The following is a 23,017-nucleotide window of genomic DNA, read 5'->3' as shown; positions in this document are numbered from 1 at the left end:
TGCCTGACAAATCTGTTAGAGTTCTTTGAGGAAGTAACAAGCAGGGTAGACAAAGGAGAGAAAGTAGATAAAATTTACTTGGATTTTCAGAAGGCACTTGATAAGGTGCCTCACATTAGGCTGCTTAACAAGATAGAATCCTATGGCGTTACAGGAAAGGTACTGGCATGGATAACAGAATGGCTGACAGGCAGGAGGCATCAAGTGAGAATAAAGAAGGTCTTTTCTGGTTGGCTGCTGGTGACTAGTTGTGTTCCTCAGGGGTCAGTATTGGGACTGCTGCTTTTTACAATGTTTGTCAATGATTTAGATAATGGAATTGATGGCTCTGTGCCAAAGTTTGCAGATGATACAAAGATAGTTGGAGGGGTAGGTAGTGCTGAGGAAGCAATATGATTGCAGCGAAACTTACACACATTGGGAAAATAGGCAGAAAAGTGGGTGATGGAATACAGTGTTGGGAAATGTATGATAATGCACTTTGGTAAAAGGAACAATAGTGCAGACTGTTATCTAAATGGGGAGAAAGTTCAAACATCAGAGGTACAGAGGGACATAGAAGTCCTTGTGCAAGACTCCTAGAAGGTTAACTTACAGGCTGAGTCTGTGGTAAAGAAGGCAAATGCAATGTTAGCATTTATTTCAAGGGAATTAGAATATAAAAGCAAGGAGATAATGCTGAGCCTTTATAAGACACTAGCACTTGCAGTATTGTCAACAGTTTTGTGCCCCATATCTCAGAAAGGATGTGTTGTCATTGGAGAGAGTCCAGAGGAGGTTCACGAGGATGATTCTGGGAAGGAAGGGGTTAACATATGAGGAGAGTTTGGCAGTGTTGGTCCTGTACTCACTGGAATTTAGAAGAATGCGGGAGGTGTGGGGGGGGGGGGAGGGGCTCATTGAAACCTACCAAACGTTGAAAGGACAAGATAAGGTGGATGTGGAGGGATGTTTTCTATGGTGGGGGTACCAGAACTAGAGGGCACAGCCTCAAAATTGAGGGGTGACCCTTTAGAACAGAAGTAAAGAGGAATTATTTTAGCCAGGGAATGGCGAATCTGTGGAATGCTCTGCCACAGACAACTGTGGGGGCCAAGACTGTGGGTATATTTAAAGCGAAATGTGATAGTTTCCTGATTGGTCAGGGCGTCAAAGGATATGGCAAGAAGGCATGTGTATGGGGTTGAGTGGGATCTGGGATAAGCCATGATGGAATGGCAGAGCAGACTTGATGGGCTGAAGGGCCTAATTCTGCTCCTATGTATTATGGTCTTCTGAGGTCTCAGGGTGATTATTGGTGCATGATAAAGTAGACTAAAATTAGCATAATTTTTCTAAAGGGGAAACCTAGTCTGACCAATCTGTTAGAATTCTTTGAGGAAATTACAGGCAGGATGGACAAAGGAGAATTGAGGATGTTGTTTGTTTATATTTTCAGAAGGCCTTTGACAAGGTGCCACTCAAGACTGCTGAACAAAATAAGAGCCCATAGTATTACAGGAAAGGTACTAAAATAGATAGAAGATTGGCTGACTGGTAGGAGGCATAGCATGAGAATAAAGGGGGGCTTTTTCTGGTTGACTGCTGGTGACTAGTGGTGTGCCACAGGGGTCAGTGTTGGGACTGCTTCTTTTCACGTTATCTGTCAATGGTTGGGATGAAAGAATTGATGGCTTTGTCGCCAGGTTTGGAGATGATACAAAAATTGGTGGAAGGGCAGGTAATGTTGAGGAAGCAGGATGTCTACAGAAGGACTTAGGTTGGGAGAATTGGCAAAGAAGTAGCTGGTGGAATATAGAATTAGGAAGTGAATGGTCATCCACTTTGTAAATGGGAAGAAAATGCAAAAATCTGAGGTGCGGAAGGACTTGGGAGTCCTCGTGCAGAATTCCCTGAAGGTTAATTTGCAGGTTGAGTCAGTGGTAAGGAAGGCAAATGCAATGTTGCAATTCATTTCGAGAAGACTAGAGCAAGGATGTAATGCTGAGGCTTTATAAGGCATTGGTCAGACCGCATTTGGAATATTGTGAACAGTTTTTGTCCCTTTATTTAAGAAAAGTTATGCTGGCTTTAGAGAGAGTCCAGAGGAGGTTCATGAGAATGACCCCAGGAATGTAAAGGATAGCATAGGAAGAATGTTTGATGGAGTGTTATACTTGCTGGAGTTTAGAAGAATGAGGGTGATCTCATTGAAACCTATCAAATAATGAAAGGTCTGGATAGAGTGAATGTGGAGAGAATGTTTTCTGTGGTGGGGAGCATAGGACCAAAGGGCACAGCTTCAGAATTGAGGGCTTTCCATTTAGAACAGAGATGACAAAATTTTTCTTTAGCCAGAGGGTGGTGAATCCATGGAATTCTTTGCCGCAGATGACTGTGCATGCCAAGTCACTGGGTATCTATAAGGTGGAGGTTGATAGATTCTTGATTAATCAAGGTGTCAAAGTTTATGGGGGAAAAGGCAGGGATTGTGTGGGATAATAAATCAGCCATGATGGAATAGCAGTGCAAACTTGATGGATCAAATGGCCTAATTTTGATATTAGGTCTTATAATGTTATGGTATAAATTTATTATGAAAGTACATATTAGTCCCTATATATTACCCTGAGATTCATTTTCTTGCAGGTATTCACAGTTGATACAAAGAAACACAATAGAATCAATGAAAAACTATGCACAAAGACCTACAAACAACCAATGTGCAAAAAAAAAGTAAATAATAAATGCTGAGAACATGAGTTGTAGAGTCCTTGAAAGTGAGTCCGTAGGTTGTAGAATCACTTCATTGTTGAGGTGACTGAAATTATCCATGCTGGTTCAGGAGTCTGATGGTTGAGGGGTAATAACTGTTCCTGGACTCAGTGGTGTGTGTGCCGAGCCTCCTGTACCTCCTTCCCAATGGCGGCAGTAAGAAGAGAGCATGTTCTGGATGGTGGGGGTCCCTGATGATGGATACTGCTTTGTCTTGTGGCTGTGCTCCTTGTAGTTGCACTCAGTGAGAGGAAGGGTTTTCCTGTGATGGACTGGGGCATGTCTACTATTTTACCATTCTATGGCAAGACTAGCATTTATTGTCATTCTCTCATAGACTTTGCCAAGACTTGATTGAGCTACCTTCTAAAGCCACCGCAGTGGTCTCAAAGAGGGTAATTTTTTCCCGCTATTAGGGACTGATTACCAGGATTTAGACGCAGCAACGATGAAGGGAGGGTCAGTTTTGTGTGTGATCCTGACCAGATCCATTCAGGCAATCGAGACTAGTTCAAATAAATGACTTTGTCAGCATGGACTTGTTGGGCTGAATGGCCTGTTTTCCGTGCCATGCAACTGTTTGACCTAAAAAACGAGAAGTTTGAAACAAATGTTTTGGCTTTCAGAACCAGAGATCACACGAGATAATTATACATACATCCCTTGGAGCATTGGAGGAAGTTATCCAGAAATACACCGAAAAGTCAAGTATGCATTTGTGCAGAATGCTCTTCAAGGAAAGTAAGTTTATAGTTTAAATGCACTTCTTGTTTTAAGGGAAGTTGCAAACTTCACTTGACACATTGGTGGGGAGAAAGTTTTGGCACGACAGATACACCCTTTACAAGAGCTTCATTGTCCGCAAGCAAGGCATTAAATGGCTTTAGAAGCCTTTTGTATTTTAGGGAAGGATAAAGCACTGCAGAATTTCCACAAAACATTCAGGTTTTTAAAAACAAATTCCAGCTTTGCTAAGCCAAATGCACAGTGAGAGTTTTGAACAGTCAGCATTTAGATAAACCTTTGCTGACACTCTACTTTTTCTGTAACAGAAACACCATGATTTTGCATTCTGTCTTTGGTTCATTTTGTGCTACCTCAGTGTACGTGTTTGGAATACTCTGTCTGGATGGCAGGAAAACAAGAGCTTTTCAGTGCATCCTGGTATACACTGAATGGCCACTTCATTATTTACTGTCTGTACCTCCTGTATCTAATAGAATGGCATGTTTGTGGTCCTCTGCTACTCTAACCCATCCACTTCAAGGTTCAACATGTTGAGCATTCAGAGATCTTCTTCTACATACAACAGCTGTAACACGTGGTTATCTGAGTTACTCTTGCCTTCCTGTCTGCTTGAACCCATGTGACTTTGAGGACAAAGTTTCTGGCCAAGATGGCGCCAGTGAACAACGATTCCTCAGGCAACGTCTTCCAGATATTCAATCATTTCAGCTTTCCATGTCTTTTTATTATTATTTTTTTCTTAATTTTGTTTTTGAAACTGTTGGAGCCTGCAACTTACAGTCTGAAGTTCGATCGAGTGAGCGAGCGCTCTGCGGTCTCCGAGAAAACTCTCAGGAGAGAAATGCAAGCACGAGCTACCACGAGGAGAAGACCGGAGATGAGACGAGGGGCCATGATTGACTACATTTCTTGCCAATTGAAACATCGAGGAAGATTGAAACAGCAAGGCAAATGCGGAGGGAGAGCGAGCTGTTCTAACAGAGGCCCGCGGGTTCGAGTTACTTCCCTCAGAGAGGCTGCTGGTTCATGTCGTAGCCCTCGAAGGGGCTGCTGGTTTGAGACACTGCCCTTGGAGAGGTCACTGGTTCATGTCACTACCCTTGAAGAGGCAGTTAGGTTTGAGTCGCTGCATTGAGAGTCACTGGGTCCTGATGCTCTCGGAGATGTTATCAATATTCTGAGATTTATGGATTGGACTGTAGCTCATATTGGTCTCTTTCAGATCTATCTTTTATTTTGTGTTCTCACCCATTCTTTCTTGTTGCCAATTGGTAGGCTGTGGGTTTGGGGTTTGATGTTCCTGTTTCTGTTTCTCCATGTGGGTGATCTGTTAGTTTTTGAGTGAGGGAGGGGTTGTGGGGAAGGGTTATGGTTGTGAGTTTTTTTCTTTTTCCTTTCATGTTGGAGGGGAGATGATGTCTATCAACTACACTCAATGGTTTTCTGTATTTTATGGCTGGCTGCAGAAGACAAATCTCGGAGTTGTATTCTACAAACATATTTTTATAATAAAAAGAACCCTTGAAACTTTGTGGCCATTTTCATCTGACCTCTCTCATAACCCAGGCGTTTTCATCCACAGAACTGCTGCTCACTGGATGATTTTTGTTTTATTGCACCATTCTCTGTAAACTCTAGAGTCTGTTGTACGTGAAAATCCCAGGAGATCAGCAGTTTCTGAGCTATGGAAACAACCCTGTCTGGCACCAACAATCATTCCATAGCCAAAGTTACTTAGATCACATTACGTCCCACTTCTGATGTTTGGTCGGAACAACAACTGAACCTCTTGACCATGTCTGCATGCTTTAATGCATTGAGCTGCTGTCACATGATTACCTGATTGAATATTTGTATTAGTGAGCAGGTGTACATTTGTATATAATAAAGTATATGTGACAACAGAACCATCAAGGTCTTCCTATCCAGAAAATATACAAAAAGTGTTGCATTAGCAGAGCCCTCACCATTCTCAAGGACACTTCCCATCCATCCACAATCTCTTTGACCTCCTACCATCAGGCAGACGGTACCTCAAGATAACAACGGGGACCGTTAGACAGGATAGCAGCTTCTTCCCCCGCGCTGTGAGACTTCTGAACAGCCTGCTATCACCCAGTACACATTATTTATGACAGTGCCAGTAGCATTGTACCGTTGTATATTTAACTATATATTGTATATGCACTTTACGTCAATTTGTACATCTGCAGAATTTTTGTATGTTAATATTATTGTGTTAATTTTATGTGCTGTATGTGATATACGTACTGTGTTTTGCACCTTGGTTCCGCAGGAACATTGTTTTGTTAGCTGGATCCAAGTGTATGGTTGAATGGCTTTAAATTTGAACTTCAGTGTTCAATTTCAATGGTTCAGTGGTTCAATTTAATGTCAGGGAACATACACAGTAGACAGCCTGAAATCCTTACTGACATCCACAAAACAGAGAGAAAAGAAACCCAAAGAATGAATGACAGAAAAACCTTAGAAACCCAAAGCGTCAACCCACCTCACCTCCCCCACTTGTCCCAGCAAAAAGCTTCAGTATCCCCCACCAACCACCCACCATACAAGCAAAAGCAAGCCCCCAAAGACCATGGTCAATTGTCCATCAAAAACTATTCATCCCAACGCCTCAACATCTTAACAGGCCTTCTCTCTCAGTAGCGAGCGTGAGAGAGAGAGCTATCGCTCCTGCCTCAGCGAGATGAGAGGCCAACAGATCACTGATTCTATATTACAGACTGTAGCGATGCTTACTTCAAGTTCGCCCAATTCAAATTTAAAGTTCCCATCCGCCACGGAGCAGCAAAGTCTCTGATCTCTCATCGCCAAGTCTGTTCAGTTAACTGCTGCCCCACTGTCCCGGAATGCAAAGGATTAAGTTGTTTTTAGAGATTATGTAAACTAATGTTGCATTCTCCAGAATTTAGGAATTTCATGCATGATTTACATACAGCAATGCAGCACTGGATGTCCCATGACGTCTGTAGTAATTGTAATGCAGATTAAACTAATCCCTCCTGCCCCCGCATCCCTCCATCCCCTTCACTGTCCCATCTGCTTCCATTATTTCACCTGGAAGCCCATTCCACTAATTACGTCCTATGTATTGAACTCAAAATCTTGTTCTACACATCTCCATTTTATAATCTCCCTGTTACCTTTAACCTATGCCCTCTAATTTTTGACGTTTGATATGTGCTTTCAGTACAGTAGATTTGTTATTTGGGCCATCAGTTAATCGAGTCAGCCGCTTATTTGGGAGAACTCAAAAACTAATTGAGAAAATGGCTGGGATTCCACTCCCCTCACTCTGTTTATTTGGGACACTATGCTGCTTCATTGGGACAGGAGAATATTGGCAAACAGTTTCTAAGCAGCCCCAGACACAAACACTTGTCTGGCAGTTGTACCATGCTTAGAGCAAACAGTGTTTAAATAGCATCAGTAGTCTGTGTTTGCTTTCAAAACACAGTGATTTTTCTCACTGATTGTTGGCAAGAAACAAGCGATAAGTCAATTCAAAGCTATTTTGCTCACTGTGGTTTCAAGTATACCGACTTGGAAATGCCAGAAATGGCCAGGAGTGAAAATGAAATGATTTCACTGCTTCAACAAGTTAGGCACCATGAAGGCTTTGAAGAATTTGACAGTCATTCTGGAAGTTACCTTTGGTCCCCACTGGAAACCTGTGATTTCAAGTAGCTTTTTGCATGTGACTCGGCCACACCTCAGTACACTGCTTAAACAGGCGGGCTAATCCTGGTGAGAGTAGCCAATGAGTCTTCTACCCCAGTGAGAAAGGGATATGCCTGTCCTAGCATGCCAAGACAGCTCCGGCATACTGGATGGATGAGATCTACAATGGGATCCAACTGCTAGAACAGCTATTCTGCAATGGTAAGTGGAGAACAAAGGGTATGACGAGGTCATGGTCGTTCACTGCAACCAGGAAAGACCCCAGTTGTGACATCTACTTGTGCCTCTGGATCCAGACTTATAAGTTCAAGAGATTGGAACTGCCCCACTGTAACAGCTTTTTCAATTTAAAAACTCCCCTGCACAGTTCACCTGTCATTGTTGGATACGACAGACAACCATCTGTTAGCATTCTAATTTGTCGTGTATTTCACTTAAGTACATAATTTGTTACTCAGTTAAATAGTAGCTTGTCTCTTTATACCTTTTTAACTATTTCCATAAAATTTTGGCGAATTAGGGCGGCCACTTAAGTGGATCAAAATGTACCGGTCCTGATGTGTCGGCACGTGGCCAAGTGGTTAAGGCGTTGGTCTAGTGATCTGAAGGTCGCTAGTTCAAGCCTCAGCTGAGACAGCGCGTTGTGTCCTTGAGCAAGGCACTTAACCACACATTGCTCTTCAACGACATTGGTGCCAAGCGGTGCTGACCTTCCCTTAGACAACATCAGTGATGCGGAGAGGGGAGACTTGCAGCATGGGCAAATGCTGGTCTCCCATACAACCCTGCCCAGGCCTGTGCCCTGGAAACTTTCTAAGGCGCAAATCCATGGTCTCACAAGATTAATGGATGCCTATAGATGTGTCCCAAATAACCAGAATCCACTGTCTCTTGTGGGGAATTCATCAAGCAGATGCAACTAATTTTCTGATTGTCTTGTGACAAGCAGCTAAAAACTGGAAGAGGAGTTAGGTCATGTCAGGTCCAGTCATGTAGGATCTATGGAGGGATATGAACAGTCGATGCTTTGGACAGATGTAGGATCTCGACCTGAAGCATTGCCTTTCCATTTCCCTCCATAGATGCTGCCTAACCACCAGCAATTTGTGGGTATTGCCTACGTTGATTGTCTTCTATTTTTAAATTAATTTCAAAGTCTTATCAGTAAGCCCAAGCACATCGCAACCTCAAGCTCACTAAACACTGAAAGCTAATGGCAATTTATTAATATTAGCCTTTGTCTTCTCTCCAAAACAGGTATTCTCTTCATTGGTTCTTCAATATCTTGGATTTGCATGCTTATGAGTGTGACAAGCTGTTATCTGATTCTGATGTATTGACCAGGCTAAGGAACAAAAACTTTGACCTGCTGGTGATTGAGGCCTTTCACTTCTGTACCTTTCTGCTGGCCGAGAAGCTCCAGGTGCCTTTTGTTGCCATCTATGGCACCTCGGCCTACAACGCGCGCTACATTCACATGCCCTCAAACCCCAGTTACGTGCCTGCCTTTATGTCCCACTTGACGGATTCCATGAACTTTGTTGAGCGCCTCCAGAATGCCTGGGTGCAACTGCGGAACTATTTTGAAGGTCAGATGTGTTTCAGTCGCTTTGACGGTGTGATCAGGAAGCATTTCTCGGGCGAGGATATAAATCTGGAGGACCTACAGCATAAAGCAGAGCTCTGGATCTATAACACAGGCTTCTTCTTGGAATATCCTCGACCACTGCAGCCCAATGTGGTCTTTGTTGGTAGTTATCTTTCTAAGCCTGCTGAACCATTGCCCCAGGTAGGTATACAGGCAGTATATTTCTCACATCTAGTACACTTTTGATGGGGAGAGATTAGTTTCAACTCCAATCCCACCAATGGGTATTTAAATTTGTATTGGGTTATATATGAGGAAATTTAAATTAAATTCCATGGAAAATGAGGTGAGGTGCTGCTCATTGGGAGGACAAAACAAAGTAGGACTTACAAGGTTAGCAGTAGGGCACTGAGGAGAGCGGTAGAACAGAGGGATCAGAGATTACAGTTCCATAATTCCTTGAAAGTTGCATCACAGATAGACAGGGTCATAAAGAGAGATTTTAGGTGTTTCCAACATTGGACTCCTACCATTAACTGAGGGCTCCCTGGACTCCAGGTTGGTAACCCCCTGCTCCAGAGTTCGCAGTAAATGGTGCAAAAAAACCCAAAAATCATCCAGTGAGCGGCAATTCTGTGGGTGAAAATGACTTGTCCATGAGAGAGGTCAGGGGAGAATGGCCAGGCTGGTTCAAGCTGATGGCAAAGCAACAGTAACTCAAATAACCATGTGTTACAGTAGTGGTGTGCAGAAGAACATCTCTGAACACACAACACGTTGATACTTGAATTGCTGTGTACTGTACCAGCAGTTATGGTCGAAATGACAATGAAAAGTGACTTGACTTGACTTGGATGGGAAACAGCTGCAGAAGACCACAAACATACACACTGGAGGTACATAATAAAGTGGACACTGGGTGTATTTCTGTATGTGAAATGTGATTTTTATGGTGTTTAGTTTTCATCCATAGGAAATAGAGGACTTTGTAACAGGCGAGCAGGGCTTCATCGTAGTGGCTTTAGGTACAATGGCGGAGTCAATCACAGATCAGCACCTGGTAAAGAAGATGACCAGAGTTTTCTCTCAGCTTCCACACAAGGTCATATGGCGATTCAACAACAGTTCCTGGCCTCCTGACCTCAGCCTTCCCAGTAATGTGAAAATATACAAATGGCTTCCACAGAATGACTTGCTGGGTAAGACATGCCTCGATGCAAACGGGGTGGAAGTTATGATGGGTGCTGGAAAACAAAAATTGTTAGAAACATTTGGCTGTCAGGCAACATCTGGGGTTTGGAGAAATAATCTTTCATCAGGACTGAGATTGAACCTTTCATCCAAGATTTGATTCCCAGCACACTACACACGTTCACTTACTACTGGCGTTTAGGGCAGTGATGAAGGTCCCCCCATCTCTGGTGGTGTTCAGGGCTTCTTTCATCATGTCAGTAGCTTCTTCTCAGTTTTCACTACTGTCAGTCATGCAAGTCCCGCGTGGAGACTCGGGAAAACCATCGCACTTCATTGCTATTTCCATGACAATTATGTTTTACTATGAGTTGAACCCCCAAGCCTGGACCACTCCTAGTCTGGCCTCTGCCCTTTGACCTGTTTGACCTGGGTGACCCTACCGAGAGCCAAAACATAAAGCCCTGACTCCAGCCAACATAGCTCTGCAGGCCATTGAGGCATGCAAGCCTCCAAGCCACGACAAGGTTGTGGTCGTCTTAGAGGAGAACACACATGCTGCTTCAATATAATCAAGAGATATTAAGTCATCTGCACTTTTGATGAAATCAGTCACTGTAATAGAAGCAGGATTAGGAAGAAACATGTTGAAAGGAAATTTGGAGAAGCCATCTTTCACTTCTAGAGTCACAGAGCATTACCACACAGAAACAAGTCATTCAGCCTATCTATTCTGGCAAGCCATTTAAACTGCCCTGTTTCATCGCCTGGCACCTGGACTACAGTCCAATACTCCTTCCATTCATGTACTCATCCAAATTTCTATTAAATGTTGAAATCAAACCACCACTTCCGCTGGCTTTTCATTCTGTACTCCTACCACAATCCAAGTGAAGAAGTTCTCCCTCATGTTCCCCTTAATCATTTCACCTTTCACCTTTTACTCATGACCTCTAGGTGTAGCCTCAGCCAACCTCATTTGAAATAGCCTGCTTACATTTACCCTATATGTACCCTTCATAATTTTGTCAAATTTCCCCTCGATCTTCTCTGTCCAGGGAATAAGCAGTCAACGTTTTAGGGTAGGACCTTTTATCAGGAGTGGAAAGAAAAGGCGTTGGAAGCCAGAATAAGAAGCTGGGGTGTAGCGTAAAATTCACACAACCTCCAACATTGAGTTGGGGTTCACTTTGAGAGGCTGGTCTGTTATGATGACATAATTATGTGGAAGTTTATGTTACTGTGCTTTATGTTCAGTGTTTGGAGAGCAATAAAAGAGGTTGTTACGGTTTTCCTTATACATAAAATTCCTCACTGTTTTTGTTTGTGAAAGCCTACTGTTGTTGGGGCTCCAACCTTCTTACTCTGGCTTTTATTTTCCAGTCTGAATGAAAGTCTCAGGCTGAATTGTTGACCGTTTATTTCCCTCCATAGATGCTGCCTGATTTGCTGAATTCCTCCAGCATTTTGTGTGAGTTTACAGCACTATCCTTTGCATCATTCTCATTTTCTGTATACAGTTTACTCTATGGCTTCGTACGAACAAGGAATTTCATTGCTCCTCGGTGACCCTGACGATAAACATCCATCCATAAACCCTTCCACTTCTCTGTATCCCTTCCGTAACTCTACATCTTTGCCAGAAGAGTTACAGAAAGTCAAATGACATTAAAACCAACCAGGCATGGGCAATAAATGTCTACTATGCTTCCACTCTATTACCAAAGTGACCCTAACTTTAAATGTATTTTTGCACAGTAGGGCAGTGTGATTGGAGCAGTGTGATTGGTCAAATAATATTTTGTACGTAGGACACCCGCAGGTCCAAGCATTCATTTCGCATGGGGGGATAAACAGTTTGCACCAGGCCGTGTACCACAGAGTCCCAGTGCTGGGTATGGCTCTCTTCTACGACCAGATGGACAACATCATCCGCTTGGTGAGCAAAGGAATGGCCCTTTCTATATCCGTAGGAGAACTGGAAGAAGAGACTTTACGCACAAAGCTGACACAACTACTAACCAATCCCAGGTAACGTATTTCTACTTAAATAGATAGCACATGGTACATTTCCAATCTCAGAATATATAAGCACCAATAATGATGCAGTCCTACAGTGCAGAATGACCGGCTGGTGGCACAATAGCATCAGCACCGGACTCCGGAGCGAAGGCTCCCGAGTTCGAATCCAAGTTGGGCCACCCCCGAGCATGCTTTCCATCCGTGCCGGTTGAGTGTCAAGCTAGCCACTCGGCCTTGTAAAAAAAATACAAGTGTCGGGTCAGGAACGTTCATATCGTGACCCGGTTAATCCGAAAGGAGACCAATCCTGACACCATGTGCCAGACAAGAATGGCTGACTGTCTGGTGTGACATTCTTAAAAAAAAAAGTGCAGAATGAGGCCATTCACCCCATTGAGTTTTGGTCTGCTCTTGCTCTTTTCCATGAGTGTTATTCTCCTACACTTCCCTCACAGCCATGTAAATATTTTGTCTTTCAAAATATTTATCAGATTCCATTCTGAATTCATTGAAATGTTCCTACAACAATGGACTTACTTTCAAGGACTCTTCATCTCATGTTCTTGATGTTTATTGTTTATTTATTTCTTGGTATTGTTTCTTCTTTTATATTTGTACAGTTTGTTGTCGTCTGCAGTCTGGTTGAACACTCCAGTTGGGCAGTCTTTCATTATCTCTGTTAGAGTTATTATTAGAAACATAGGAACCCTACAGTACAATACAGGCCCTTCTGCCCACAATGCTGTGCTGAACATGTACTTTAGAAGTTTCCTAGGGTTACCCATAGCCCTCTATAAAAGCAATGAGATAATGCTGAGCCTGTATAAGACACTGCTTATGCTGCACTTGGAGTATTGTCAACAATTTTGGGCCCCATATCCCAGAAAGAATGTGCTGTCATTTGTGAGAGTCCAGAGGAGGTTCATAAGGATGATTCCAGGAGTGAAGGGGTTAACATATGAGGAGTGTTTGGCAGCTTTGGTCCTGTGCTCACTGAAATTTAGGAAAATGTGTTGGAGGGGGGGAATCTCATTGAAACCTACTGAATGTTGAAAGGTCTAGATAGGGTGGATGTGGAGAGGATGTTTCCTCTGGTGGGGATATCCAAAACTAGATACAGCCTCAAAACAGCCTCAAAAAGGGTGAGCTTTTAGAACAGAGGTAAGGAGTAATTCTTTTAGCCAGAGAATAGTGAATCTGTGGAATGCTCTGCCACAGTCTGCTGTGGAGGCAAGTCCATGTGTATATTTAAGGCGGAAGTTGATAGTTTCTTGATCGTCAAGAGCGTCAAAGAATATGGTGAGAAGGCAGGTATGGGGTTGAATGGGATCCGGGATCAGCCGTGATGGAATAGCTGAGCAAACTCAAAAGGCTGAATGGACTAAACCTCCTCTTATATCTTATGGTCTTATTTCCTAAATCTGATGGTGGAGCGGAAGAAGCTGTTCCTTAAATATTATGGGTCCTCAGGCTCCTACACTTCCTGCCTGATGGTAGTAATGAGAAGAGGGCATGTTCTGGATGGCGAGGGCCCTTACTCGGGCTCTGAAATCAAAGATGGCCCAGATGGTGGGGAGGGTTGTACCAGTGATAGAACTGGCTGATTCTACAACTCACAGTAGCCTCTTTTGATCCTTTATGTTGGAGTTTCCATAGCAGGTAGTTGTACAAAATGTCAGAATTATCTCCACCACACAACAGTAGAAATTTTCTAGAGTCTTTGGTGATGTACCAAATCTTCTCAAACTTCAGATGTAGCTGATGATGTGCCTTCTTTGTGAGGGTATCATTGTGACAGCCCAAGATTAGATTCCCTGAGATGTTCACACTCAGGAATGTGAAGCTGTTCACCCTTTCCGCCATTGACCCCTCAGTGAGGACTGGCACGTGTTTTCCTGATCTCCCCTTCCTGAAGTCCACAATCAATTCCTATGCAGGTTAAGCCATCCTAATTTCTGTAAATTTATTTTGTAAGTGAATACTAACTGAGTGAACTACAAAGGAATGGTTAACAGTGGGATGATTTTTGCAAAACCACTTCTGCTCAAATTTGACAGTAAATGTGGAGGACGAATTTGTTGGAAATAGTTCTAACTGCTGAGTCTTGAAACACATCCCTTCTCATACATAGATTTTGAACAGTTCCAGCCTTGTATTGTTCTCTCTTTCTCTCTCTCTCTCTGTCTTTCAAATGTATTATACATATTCTATAGATTTGTTGAGTATGCCCACAAGAAAATGAATCTCAATATTATAGATAGTGACATATATGTACTTTAATCATAAATTTACTTTGAACTTTGATCAACATTTAAGGTTGTGATTTTGCGAGTATGAATGTTTTGCAACATACTATATTTGGGACAAAACTTTTCAAACATGAATTTTAGTTATTTACAATTTGCTGTTAAATTGTGTACTCTACTCATTTGCCAATGTTGGATATGGCTCACTTGATACCTTTGTACCTTGGCGCTGAGGGATTGGTTTGATTTATCGTCACATGTGAATAGACATAGTGAAAAGCTTGCCTTGCATATTGCTCATACAGATCAAATCATTACTTAGTGCATTGAGCTAGAATAATGTGAAACAATAACAATGCAGAATAAAGTGTAAAAGCTACTGGAAGGGTATCAGAATTAGGTCCAGTATCACTGGCATACAAGAATACAAGAACATAAGGAATAGGAGCAGGAGTAGGCCATCTGGCCCATTGAGTCTGCTCTGTCGTTCAATAAGATCATGGTTGATCTGGCCATGGACTCATCTCCAGCTACCTGCCTTTTCCACATAACCCTTAATTCCCTTACTATGCAAAAATCCATTGAACCTTGTCTTAAATATACATACTGTGGTAGCCTCACTGCTTCATTGGGCAGAGAATTCCACAGATTCACTACTCTCTGGGAAAAGCAGTTCCTCCTCATCTCTGTCCTAAATCTACTCCCACGAATCTTGAGGCTATGTTCCCTCGTTCTGGTCTCACCTACTAGTGGAAACAACTTTCCTGCCTCTATCTTATCTATCCCTTTCATAATTTTATATGTTTCTATAAGATCTCTTCTCACTCATCTGAATCCCAGCAAGTACAGTGCCAGGCGACTCAGTCTCTCCTAATAGTCCTTTATGGAATCAACCTGGTGAACCTCCTCTGCACCGCCTCCAAAGCCAGTACTATCCTTCCCTAAGTAAAGAGACAAGAACTGCACACGGTACTCCAGGTATGGCCTCACCAGTACCCTGTATAGTTGCAGTCCCTGCTCTTAAATTCAATCCCTCTAGCAATGAAGGCCAACATTCCATTTGCCTTCTTGATAGCCTGCTGTACCTGCAAACCAACCTTTTGTGATTCATGCACAAACACTCCCAAGTCCTTCTGCATAGCAGCATGCTGCAATCTTTTACCATTTAAATGATAATTTGCTCTTTCATTTTTCCTTCCAAAGTGGATGACTACACATTTACCAACATTGTACCCCATCTACCAGACCTTGCTCACTCACTTAACCTATCTATATCTCTCTGCAGACTCTCCACATCCTCTGTAAAATTTGCTTTTCCACTCAATTCAGTGTCATCAGCAAACTTAGATACACTAGACATGGTCCTCTCTTCCAGATCCTTAATATATATTGTGAACAGTTGCGACCCAGCACCAACCCCTGCAGCACACCGCTCACCACTGATTGCCACCCATATATCCCAACTCTGTTCTTTCTATTGGTTAACCAATTCTCCACCGATGCTAACACATCGCCCCCAACTCCTTGCATCCTGTCTTATGGATAAGTCTTCTATGTGGCACCTTATTGAACGCCTTCTGGAAATCCAAGTAAATAATGCCCATCTATTCCCCTCTACTCATTGTGCTTGTTATATCCTCAAAGAACTCCAATAAGTTTGTCAAACATGACCTACCTTTGCTGAATCTATGTTGTGTCTGCCTGATGGATCCATATTTTCCAAATGCTTTGCTATTTCTTCTTTAATGATAGCTTCAAGTATTTTCCTAAATACAGAGGTTAAACCAACTGGCCTATAGTTACCTGCCTTTTGCCTACATCCTTTTTTGAACAGTGGCGTGACATTCGCCTTCTTCCAAGCCACTAGGATCTGCCCAGAGTCCAGAGAATTTTGGGATGCATTCCATCAGGACCAGGGGACTTGTCTATTTTAGATCCACAAGTTTGCTCAGCACTACCTTTTTAGTGATAGCTATTGTATGGAGGTCCTCACCTTCCGTCGCATCAATATCATCTCTCTTCAGCATGTTTGATGTGTATCCACCATGAGAACTGACACAGAATGGTCATTCAAACCCTCAACCATTTACCCATTACCCAATATCCATTCCTCCTTCGCGTCCTCTAAGGGACCTATGTTCACTTTGGCCACCCTTTTCCGCTATCTGTTTTTATACTTGGTGCTAGTTTATTTTTATAATCTATCTTCCCTCTCTTTATTGCTCACTTAGTGGTTCTTTGTTGCTTTTTAAAGTTTTCCCAATCTTCCAGTTTCCCACGACTCTTGGCAATTTAGTATGCATGAGCTTTTAGTTTGATGCCTTCCTTTATTTCCTTAGTTATCCAAGGCTGGCTCTCCCCACCCTTACTGACCTCGCTTTTAACTGGAATATACTTTTGTTATGCAAGTTGCTGTTTTTTGGCAGCTGTACATTGTAATGACAAACAAAACATCTGTAAATTACATTATATATATATATATAATTAAATTAAATAAGTCATGTAAAAAGAGAGCAAAAAATAGTGAGGTAGTGTTCATGGGTTCGATGTCCATTCTGAAATCTGATGGTAGAGGGAAAACAGCTTTTTGTAAAACAATGAATGTGCATCTTCAGGCTCCTGTATCTCATCCTTCATGGTAGCAATGAGAAGAGGGTACGTCCTGAGTGATGGGGGTCCTTAATGATGGATATCTCCTTTTTGAAGCATTGACTTTTGATGGTGTCGTCCATGCTGGGGAGGCTAGTGCCCATGATGGAGCTGGCTGAGTTTACAACTTTCTGAAGCTTTTTCTACCCCTGTGTAGTAGATCCCCCCCCCCTCCCCCATACCAGATGATGATGCAACCAGTTAGAATGCTCTCCAAGCTAACCTGTAGATTTTGCTCGAGCTTCTGGTGATATTCCAACTCTCCTCATTCTTCAGCGCAGGTACATAATAAGGTGCAAAATCAAAATAAGGTAGATTGTGGATTAGATTCTGGATTAGAGAGCATGTCTTATGAGGATAGACTGAGCGAGCTAGGGCTTCTCTCTTTGGTGCAAAAGACAGTGAGAGGTGACTTGACAGAGGTGTACAAGATGATAAGAGGTATAGGTCAAGTGGATAGACAGAGACCTTTAAACAGGACAAAAATGGTTAATATCAAGGGCCCGATTTTAAGGCGATCAATGGAAAGTATAATGGGATGTCCGAGGTAAGTTATTTATGCAGAAAGAGGTGGATGCATGGAACACCTTGCCGGGGAGGTGGTGGAGACAGATACATGAGGGGCATTTAAGTAACTCTTAGACACGCACTTGGTTGAAAGAAAAGTAAATGAAAAATGGTATGATGGAAGGGCCAGATTGATGTTAGAATAGGTTGAAAGATCGGCACAACTTCGTGGTGCAAAGGGCCTGTATGGTTCTGTATGTTCTAGGAGAGATATTGACATTGATAGAGGAATAACTGACAAACAGGAGGCATTGAGTGGGAATACAGAGGCCTTTTCTGATTGACTGCCCATGACTAGTGGTGTTCCTCAGTGGTCAGTAATGGAAACATTACTTTTCACATTGTTTGTCAATGATTTACATAATGAAATTGATGGATTTGTGGTAAAGTTTTCAGATGATATGAAGGTAGGTGGACAGGTTGGTAGTTCTGAGGAAGCAATGCAATTGTAGCAGAACTTTGACACACTGGAAGATTAGGCCAAAAAGTGACAGATGCAATACAGTGTTGGGAAACGTATGATAGTGCATTTTGGTAAAAGGATCAATATTGCAGCTTATTATCTAAATGGGGAGAAGGTTCAAGCATCAGAGGTGCAGAGGAGTTCTTGTGCGAGATTTCCAGGAGGTTAATTTAAAGGTTGAGTCTTTGGTAAAGAAGGCAAATGCAATGTTGGCATTTATTTCAAGGGGAATCAAATTAACAAAAGCAAGGAGGTAATGCTGAGGCTTTATAAGACACTAGTCAGGCCATACATGGAGTATTGTCAACAGTTTTGTGCCCCGTATCTCAGAAAGGATGTGTTGTCATTGGAGAGAGTCCAGAGGAGGTTCACGAGAATGATTCCGGGAATGAAGGGGTTAACATCTGAGGAGCGTTTGCATTTTTCACCTTGTACTCAGTGGAATTTAAAAGAATGCGGGTGGATCTCATAGAAACCTACCCAATGTTGAAAGGATTAGATGGAGTGGATGTGGAAAGGATGTTTCCTATGATGAGGGTATCCAGAACTGGAGAACAGAGCCTCAGAATTGAGGGGCAACCTTTCAGAACAGAGGTAAGGAGGAAATCTTTTAGCCAGAGTGAGTCTGTGGAATCTCCTGCCACAGACTGCAGTGAAGACCAAGTCCGTGGGTGTATTTAAAGTGGAAGTTAATAGTTCCCTGATTGGTCAGGGCGTCAAAGGATATGGCAAGAAGGCAGGTGTGTAGGGTTGAGTTGGATCCGGGAGCAGCCATGATGGAATTGCGGAGCAGACTCGGTGAGCTGAATGGCCCAATTCTGCTCCTATGTTTTATGGCCTTACAGAAAGTTGTAAAATTAGTCAGTTCCATCATGGTTACGAGTCTCCGTAGTATCCAAGGCATCGTCAAGAAGCGTTGTCTCAGAAAGGGGGCGTCCATTATTGAGGATCACCCAGAACATGCCCTTTTCTCGCTGTTACCATCAGGTAGGAGGTGCAGAAGCCTGAACGTACACACTCAGTGATTCAGGAGCAACTTCTTCCCCTCTGCCATCTGATCCCCAAAATAGACATTCAACCCATTAACACTATCCAACTTTTTTTTATTATTTCTGTTTTTGCACTATTTTTAATTTAACTATTTGATATACAGATATATATTTACTGTAATTGTTTTACTTATTTATTTTTTACTATATGATCATCTACTGCATTGTACTGTTGCCGCCAAGTTAACAAATTTGTCGACCATATGGTGTTGAGATTAAACCTGATTCTGAAAATCCGAACTATTCATTACTGCTCATGACTTGTATTGACTTAGCAGCATTCTGACATGGAAGGTATATAAATGTTGTTTACTTCTTCATCACTCAAACTGTAAGGTTAAGCCTATTAATCCCAATAAATGTTTGGCCAAGAATGGAAACAAAAAACTTCTGAAGTCTGGATAGAAAATATTGTTTTCGGCCCACAAAGCTACATCACGCACACGAGCCTCCCCAGCATCTTCAAAAAGTGATGTCTCAAAAAGGTGGCATCCATTATTAAGGACTCCGATCACCCAGGACATGGCCTCCTTTCATTGCTACCATCAAGGAAGGAGGTACAGGAGCCTGAAACACATTCCTTCCTCTCCATCATCATGGATTTTTGAACCCACGTACACTACCTTATTATTGTTTTTAACACTGTTTTTGCACTAGTTATTTAATTCAATTGTATATATGTTGTTCAGTCATTAAGTCGAGTCCAACTCTGTATGACCTCATGGACTGTTCCATAAGGTTTTCTTGCCAAATTACTGGAGTGGGTTACCATTTCCTTCTCCAGTGGACCACACTTAGTCCGACCTTTCTGCCCTGACCTATAGCACTACATGGTATAGCTCACGACGTCACTGAGATAGACAAGCCCCCTCACCATGACAAGGTAACGGTCCATGAGGAGGAGATATACATATCAAAGTTCAAGGTAAATTTTTTATCAAAATACACGCATATGTTGTGGGAACATTTCAATGAGGGCAAGTGAGGTGGAGTGAAGTTCTCTGCACTGATGATTGAAAGGTAATGACTATTCCTGAATGTGATGCTGTGAGTCCTGAGGCTCCTGACAGCAGCGAGAAGAGAGCATGTCCTGCTGCATGGGTGGGGGGGGGGGGTGATCCCTGACGATGGAAGCAGCAGTCCTGTGAAAAACATTCATGTGGATGCATGCAATGGTGAGGAGGGCTTTACCCGTGGTGGACTGGGCCGCATCCTCTACCTTCTGTAGGATTTTCCATTCAAGGGCTTTGGTGTTCCCGTATCAGGCTGTGATGCAGCCAGTCAATATACTCTCCACCATACATCTATAGAAATTTGTCAACGTTTTATTTTATTAAGCATTGTACTGTACTGCTGCTGCAAAACAACAAATTTCATGTCATATGCCAGTGATAATAAAACAGATTGTAATTCTGATTCTGATTCACGGTGCTGTTTTGCCCTTTTAACCTACTCTAAGGCCAATCTAATCCTCTCCTCCTACATAGCCCTCTAATATTCTGATATCCATGTGCCTAGGCATTTCTAAAATGCCTCTAATGTATCTGCCTCTTGATAGTGTAAGATATCAGTTGTAATTGTACAAGGTAGCGTGGTCTCCATTACTTTTTACATCGCACTTATTCACTTCAAGGTGTCTTTGTGTCTTTATCAATTCCCGAGCCATGCCCCCAGACTCTAAACTTTGCCATCATCCCTTCCTTCACCTCTTTGATCACCTATTTGTCATGACTGTTAACTTCTGTCTTCAACTCGAATTTTGTCACATTCCACTTGCGCTAAATGCCATGTGATGTGTCACTGTACAGGAGGTGCCACATAAATGTCATTCTTGTCTTTTCAGCTTCAAGCAGAATGCCATCAGGACAAGCAAGCAACTCAGGTTCCAGCCCTTCACCGCGGCAGAGCTCACCAGCAGGTGGATTGAGTCAATTCTGAAAGTCGGAAGCGGGGCACACTTAAAGCCTCATTCTTACCAAATGCCTACTTACCAGCTGTACTTACTGGACGTCTGTGGCTTTGCATTGGTGGCTGTAGTGTTGATCGTATTCTGTGCCTACCAAGTCCTCAGGAGCCTGATACACCGATTGCATCCGACCAGAGCTGGAAAGAAGGAAAAAGCCACTTAGTGAGAATATGTATTGTCAAAGCCCCAGTGAGCCACTTTGCTTCCCACAGTTAGAATGTGTCATAGGGTCTGGGAAACTTTTTTTATTCTAACATATAGATGCCTAGACTTATTCCTAGATAATGACAATGATTTGTACTTCGTCTTTAAAATTAACATTTAGGCAAAAATCACTATAGTACAGAGAATTTGATTCAAAATTAGGTTTAATATCACTGACATATGTCATGAAATTTGTTGTGTTATGGAAGCAGTATAGTACATTAGAACTACAAACTAAGAAATATAAATTAAATAAATAAAAGAGCAAAAATAGTGAGTGGTGATCATGGGCTGGGTGTGAAATTTGTTGCTTTGTGGCAGCTGTACAGCACAATATTTAATAATATTACATGAAGAAAATATATATTCAAATTTTTAAAAATAAGTTGTGCAAAAAAGAGTAAAAAAAGAACAAAAAGTAGTGAGGTAGTGTACATGAGTTCATTGTCCATTCAGAGATCTGACGGTGGAGAGGACGAAGCTGTTCCTAAAATGTGGAGTATGTGTCTTCAGGCGATGAGAAGAGGGCATGTCCTTAATGGTGGATGCCACCTTTTGAAAATGCCCTTGATGGTGCGAAGGCTGGTGCCCATGATGGAGATGGCTGAATTTATAGCCCTCTGCAGATTTTTCTGATCCTGCACAGTGGCCCCTCCATTCCAGACAATGATGAAACCAGTCAGAATGCTCTTCATGATTCATTTGTAGAAATTTGCTACAGTCTTTGGTGATATACCAAATCTCCTCAAGTGAAAGGCTCACTGGCAAACTCAAGCACAGGAATCACAGAGACTTCAGCAATTAAAATAAAACTAAAGATTTAATACAGGAATTAAGAAAAAACTAGCACAAGCTCGGTCTGAGTTTCAAAGAGGGGGTGGCATGTCCCCCGAAATACATCCTGGAGCCCATAGGAATTCTGCAGCAATCAGGTAACGCAAGTGTCCGGACAAAGCAATAATCCCCGAAGCCAACAACTACAAAGCAAGACATTGAATATACTGTGCTGATGATGCCAAATTGAAAAAAATTATAAATATAGAGTTTAACCATCCCTGTGATACCAAATGAGACACCTGCAAACCAAAGTGAAAATCCAGAGCTAGTCCAAAGACAATTAGACATAAAAGGTAAACAAACCAAGGACAATGCATACCAATGAGGTGACACTGAGAAAATACAGTCCACCCACTAATCCACAAAAAACACATTTTTGAAGAATGATCCCTGGTTGTGACATCAATGAAGTAAAGCCGCCGTGCCTTTTTCATCAATTGCATCAATATGTTGTTTGTTGCTTATCTTATGCCACGATGATCAAATCGAATGCGAGAGGGCATGCTGTATTGGCAACACTTGCTGGCTGCCCCCGGCACACCCTCAGGTTGTGTTGATTGTCGACACAAGCGAGATGTTTCACTGTATGTTTCCCTGTGCTTAATGATAAATAAATGAATCTGATTTGGAATCAGTGCTTTATACAATCAATGCAGAATTAATCCCAATCGGGTTTAATATCACAGATATATGTTGTGAAATTTGTTTTGTGGCAGCATTACAGTGCAATACATAAAAATTACTATGAATTACAATAAGAAAAATATGCAAAAACTGAATTTAAAAAGTAGTGCATAAAGTGTAGTGGGAAGCCATGGGAAGGTAACAGTTAGTGTCGCTCGGGGCGTTGGAGTTCAGAGTTCAATTCCAATGTCATTTGGAGTTTGTACAAGGGCTGATTGATAAGTTTGTGGCCTAAGGTAGAAGGAGTCAATTTTAGAAAACCTAGCACATTTATTTTTCAACATAGTCCCCTCTTACATTTACACACTTAGTCCAGCATATCTTGGAGCATACGGATCTTGGACC

General features: G+C 42.2%; 1 protein-coding gene across 1 annotated transcript in view; it reads left to right on the top strand.

Moving 5' to 3' along the window:
• LOC140726157 (UDP-glucuronosyltransferase 3A1-like) overlaps positions 1 to 22,619 on the top strand; it is a 44,981-nt gene extending 22,362 nt beyond the window's left edge. Inside the window, exons 3-7 of the mRNA XM_073042143.1 lie at positions 3,381 to 3,495; positions 8,464 to 8,995; positions 9,768 to 9,993; positions 11,797 to 12,016; positions 20,825 to 22,619. Coding sequence (XP_072898244.1) covers positions 3,381 to 3,495; positions 8,464 to 8,995; positions 9,768 to 9,993; positions 11,797 to 12,016; positions 20,825 to 21,110 — 1,379 coding nt within the window. The 3' untranslated portion in view covers positions 21,111 to 22,619. The remainder of the gene's footprint in view (positions 1 to 3,380; positions 3,496 to 8,463; positions 8,996 to 9,767; positions 9,994 to 11,796; positions 12,017 to 20,824) is intronic.
• The last annotated feature ends 398 nt before the right edge of the window (positions 22,620 to 23,017 follow it).

This window comes from Hemitrygon akajei, chromosome 4, assembly GCF_048418815.1.
Source record: "Hemitrygon akajei chromosome 4, sHemAka1.3, whole genome shotgun sequence".
Taxonomy (NCBI): Eukaryota; Metazoa; Chordata; class Chondrichthyes; order Myliobatiformes; family Dasyatidae; genus Hemitrygon; species Hemitrygon akajei.
The sequence above is the reverse complement of the archived record's forward strand: the minus strand, read 5'-3'. Positions and strand labels throughout refer to the sequence as shown.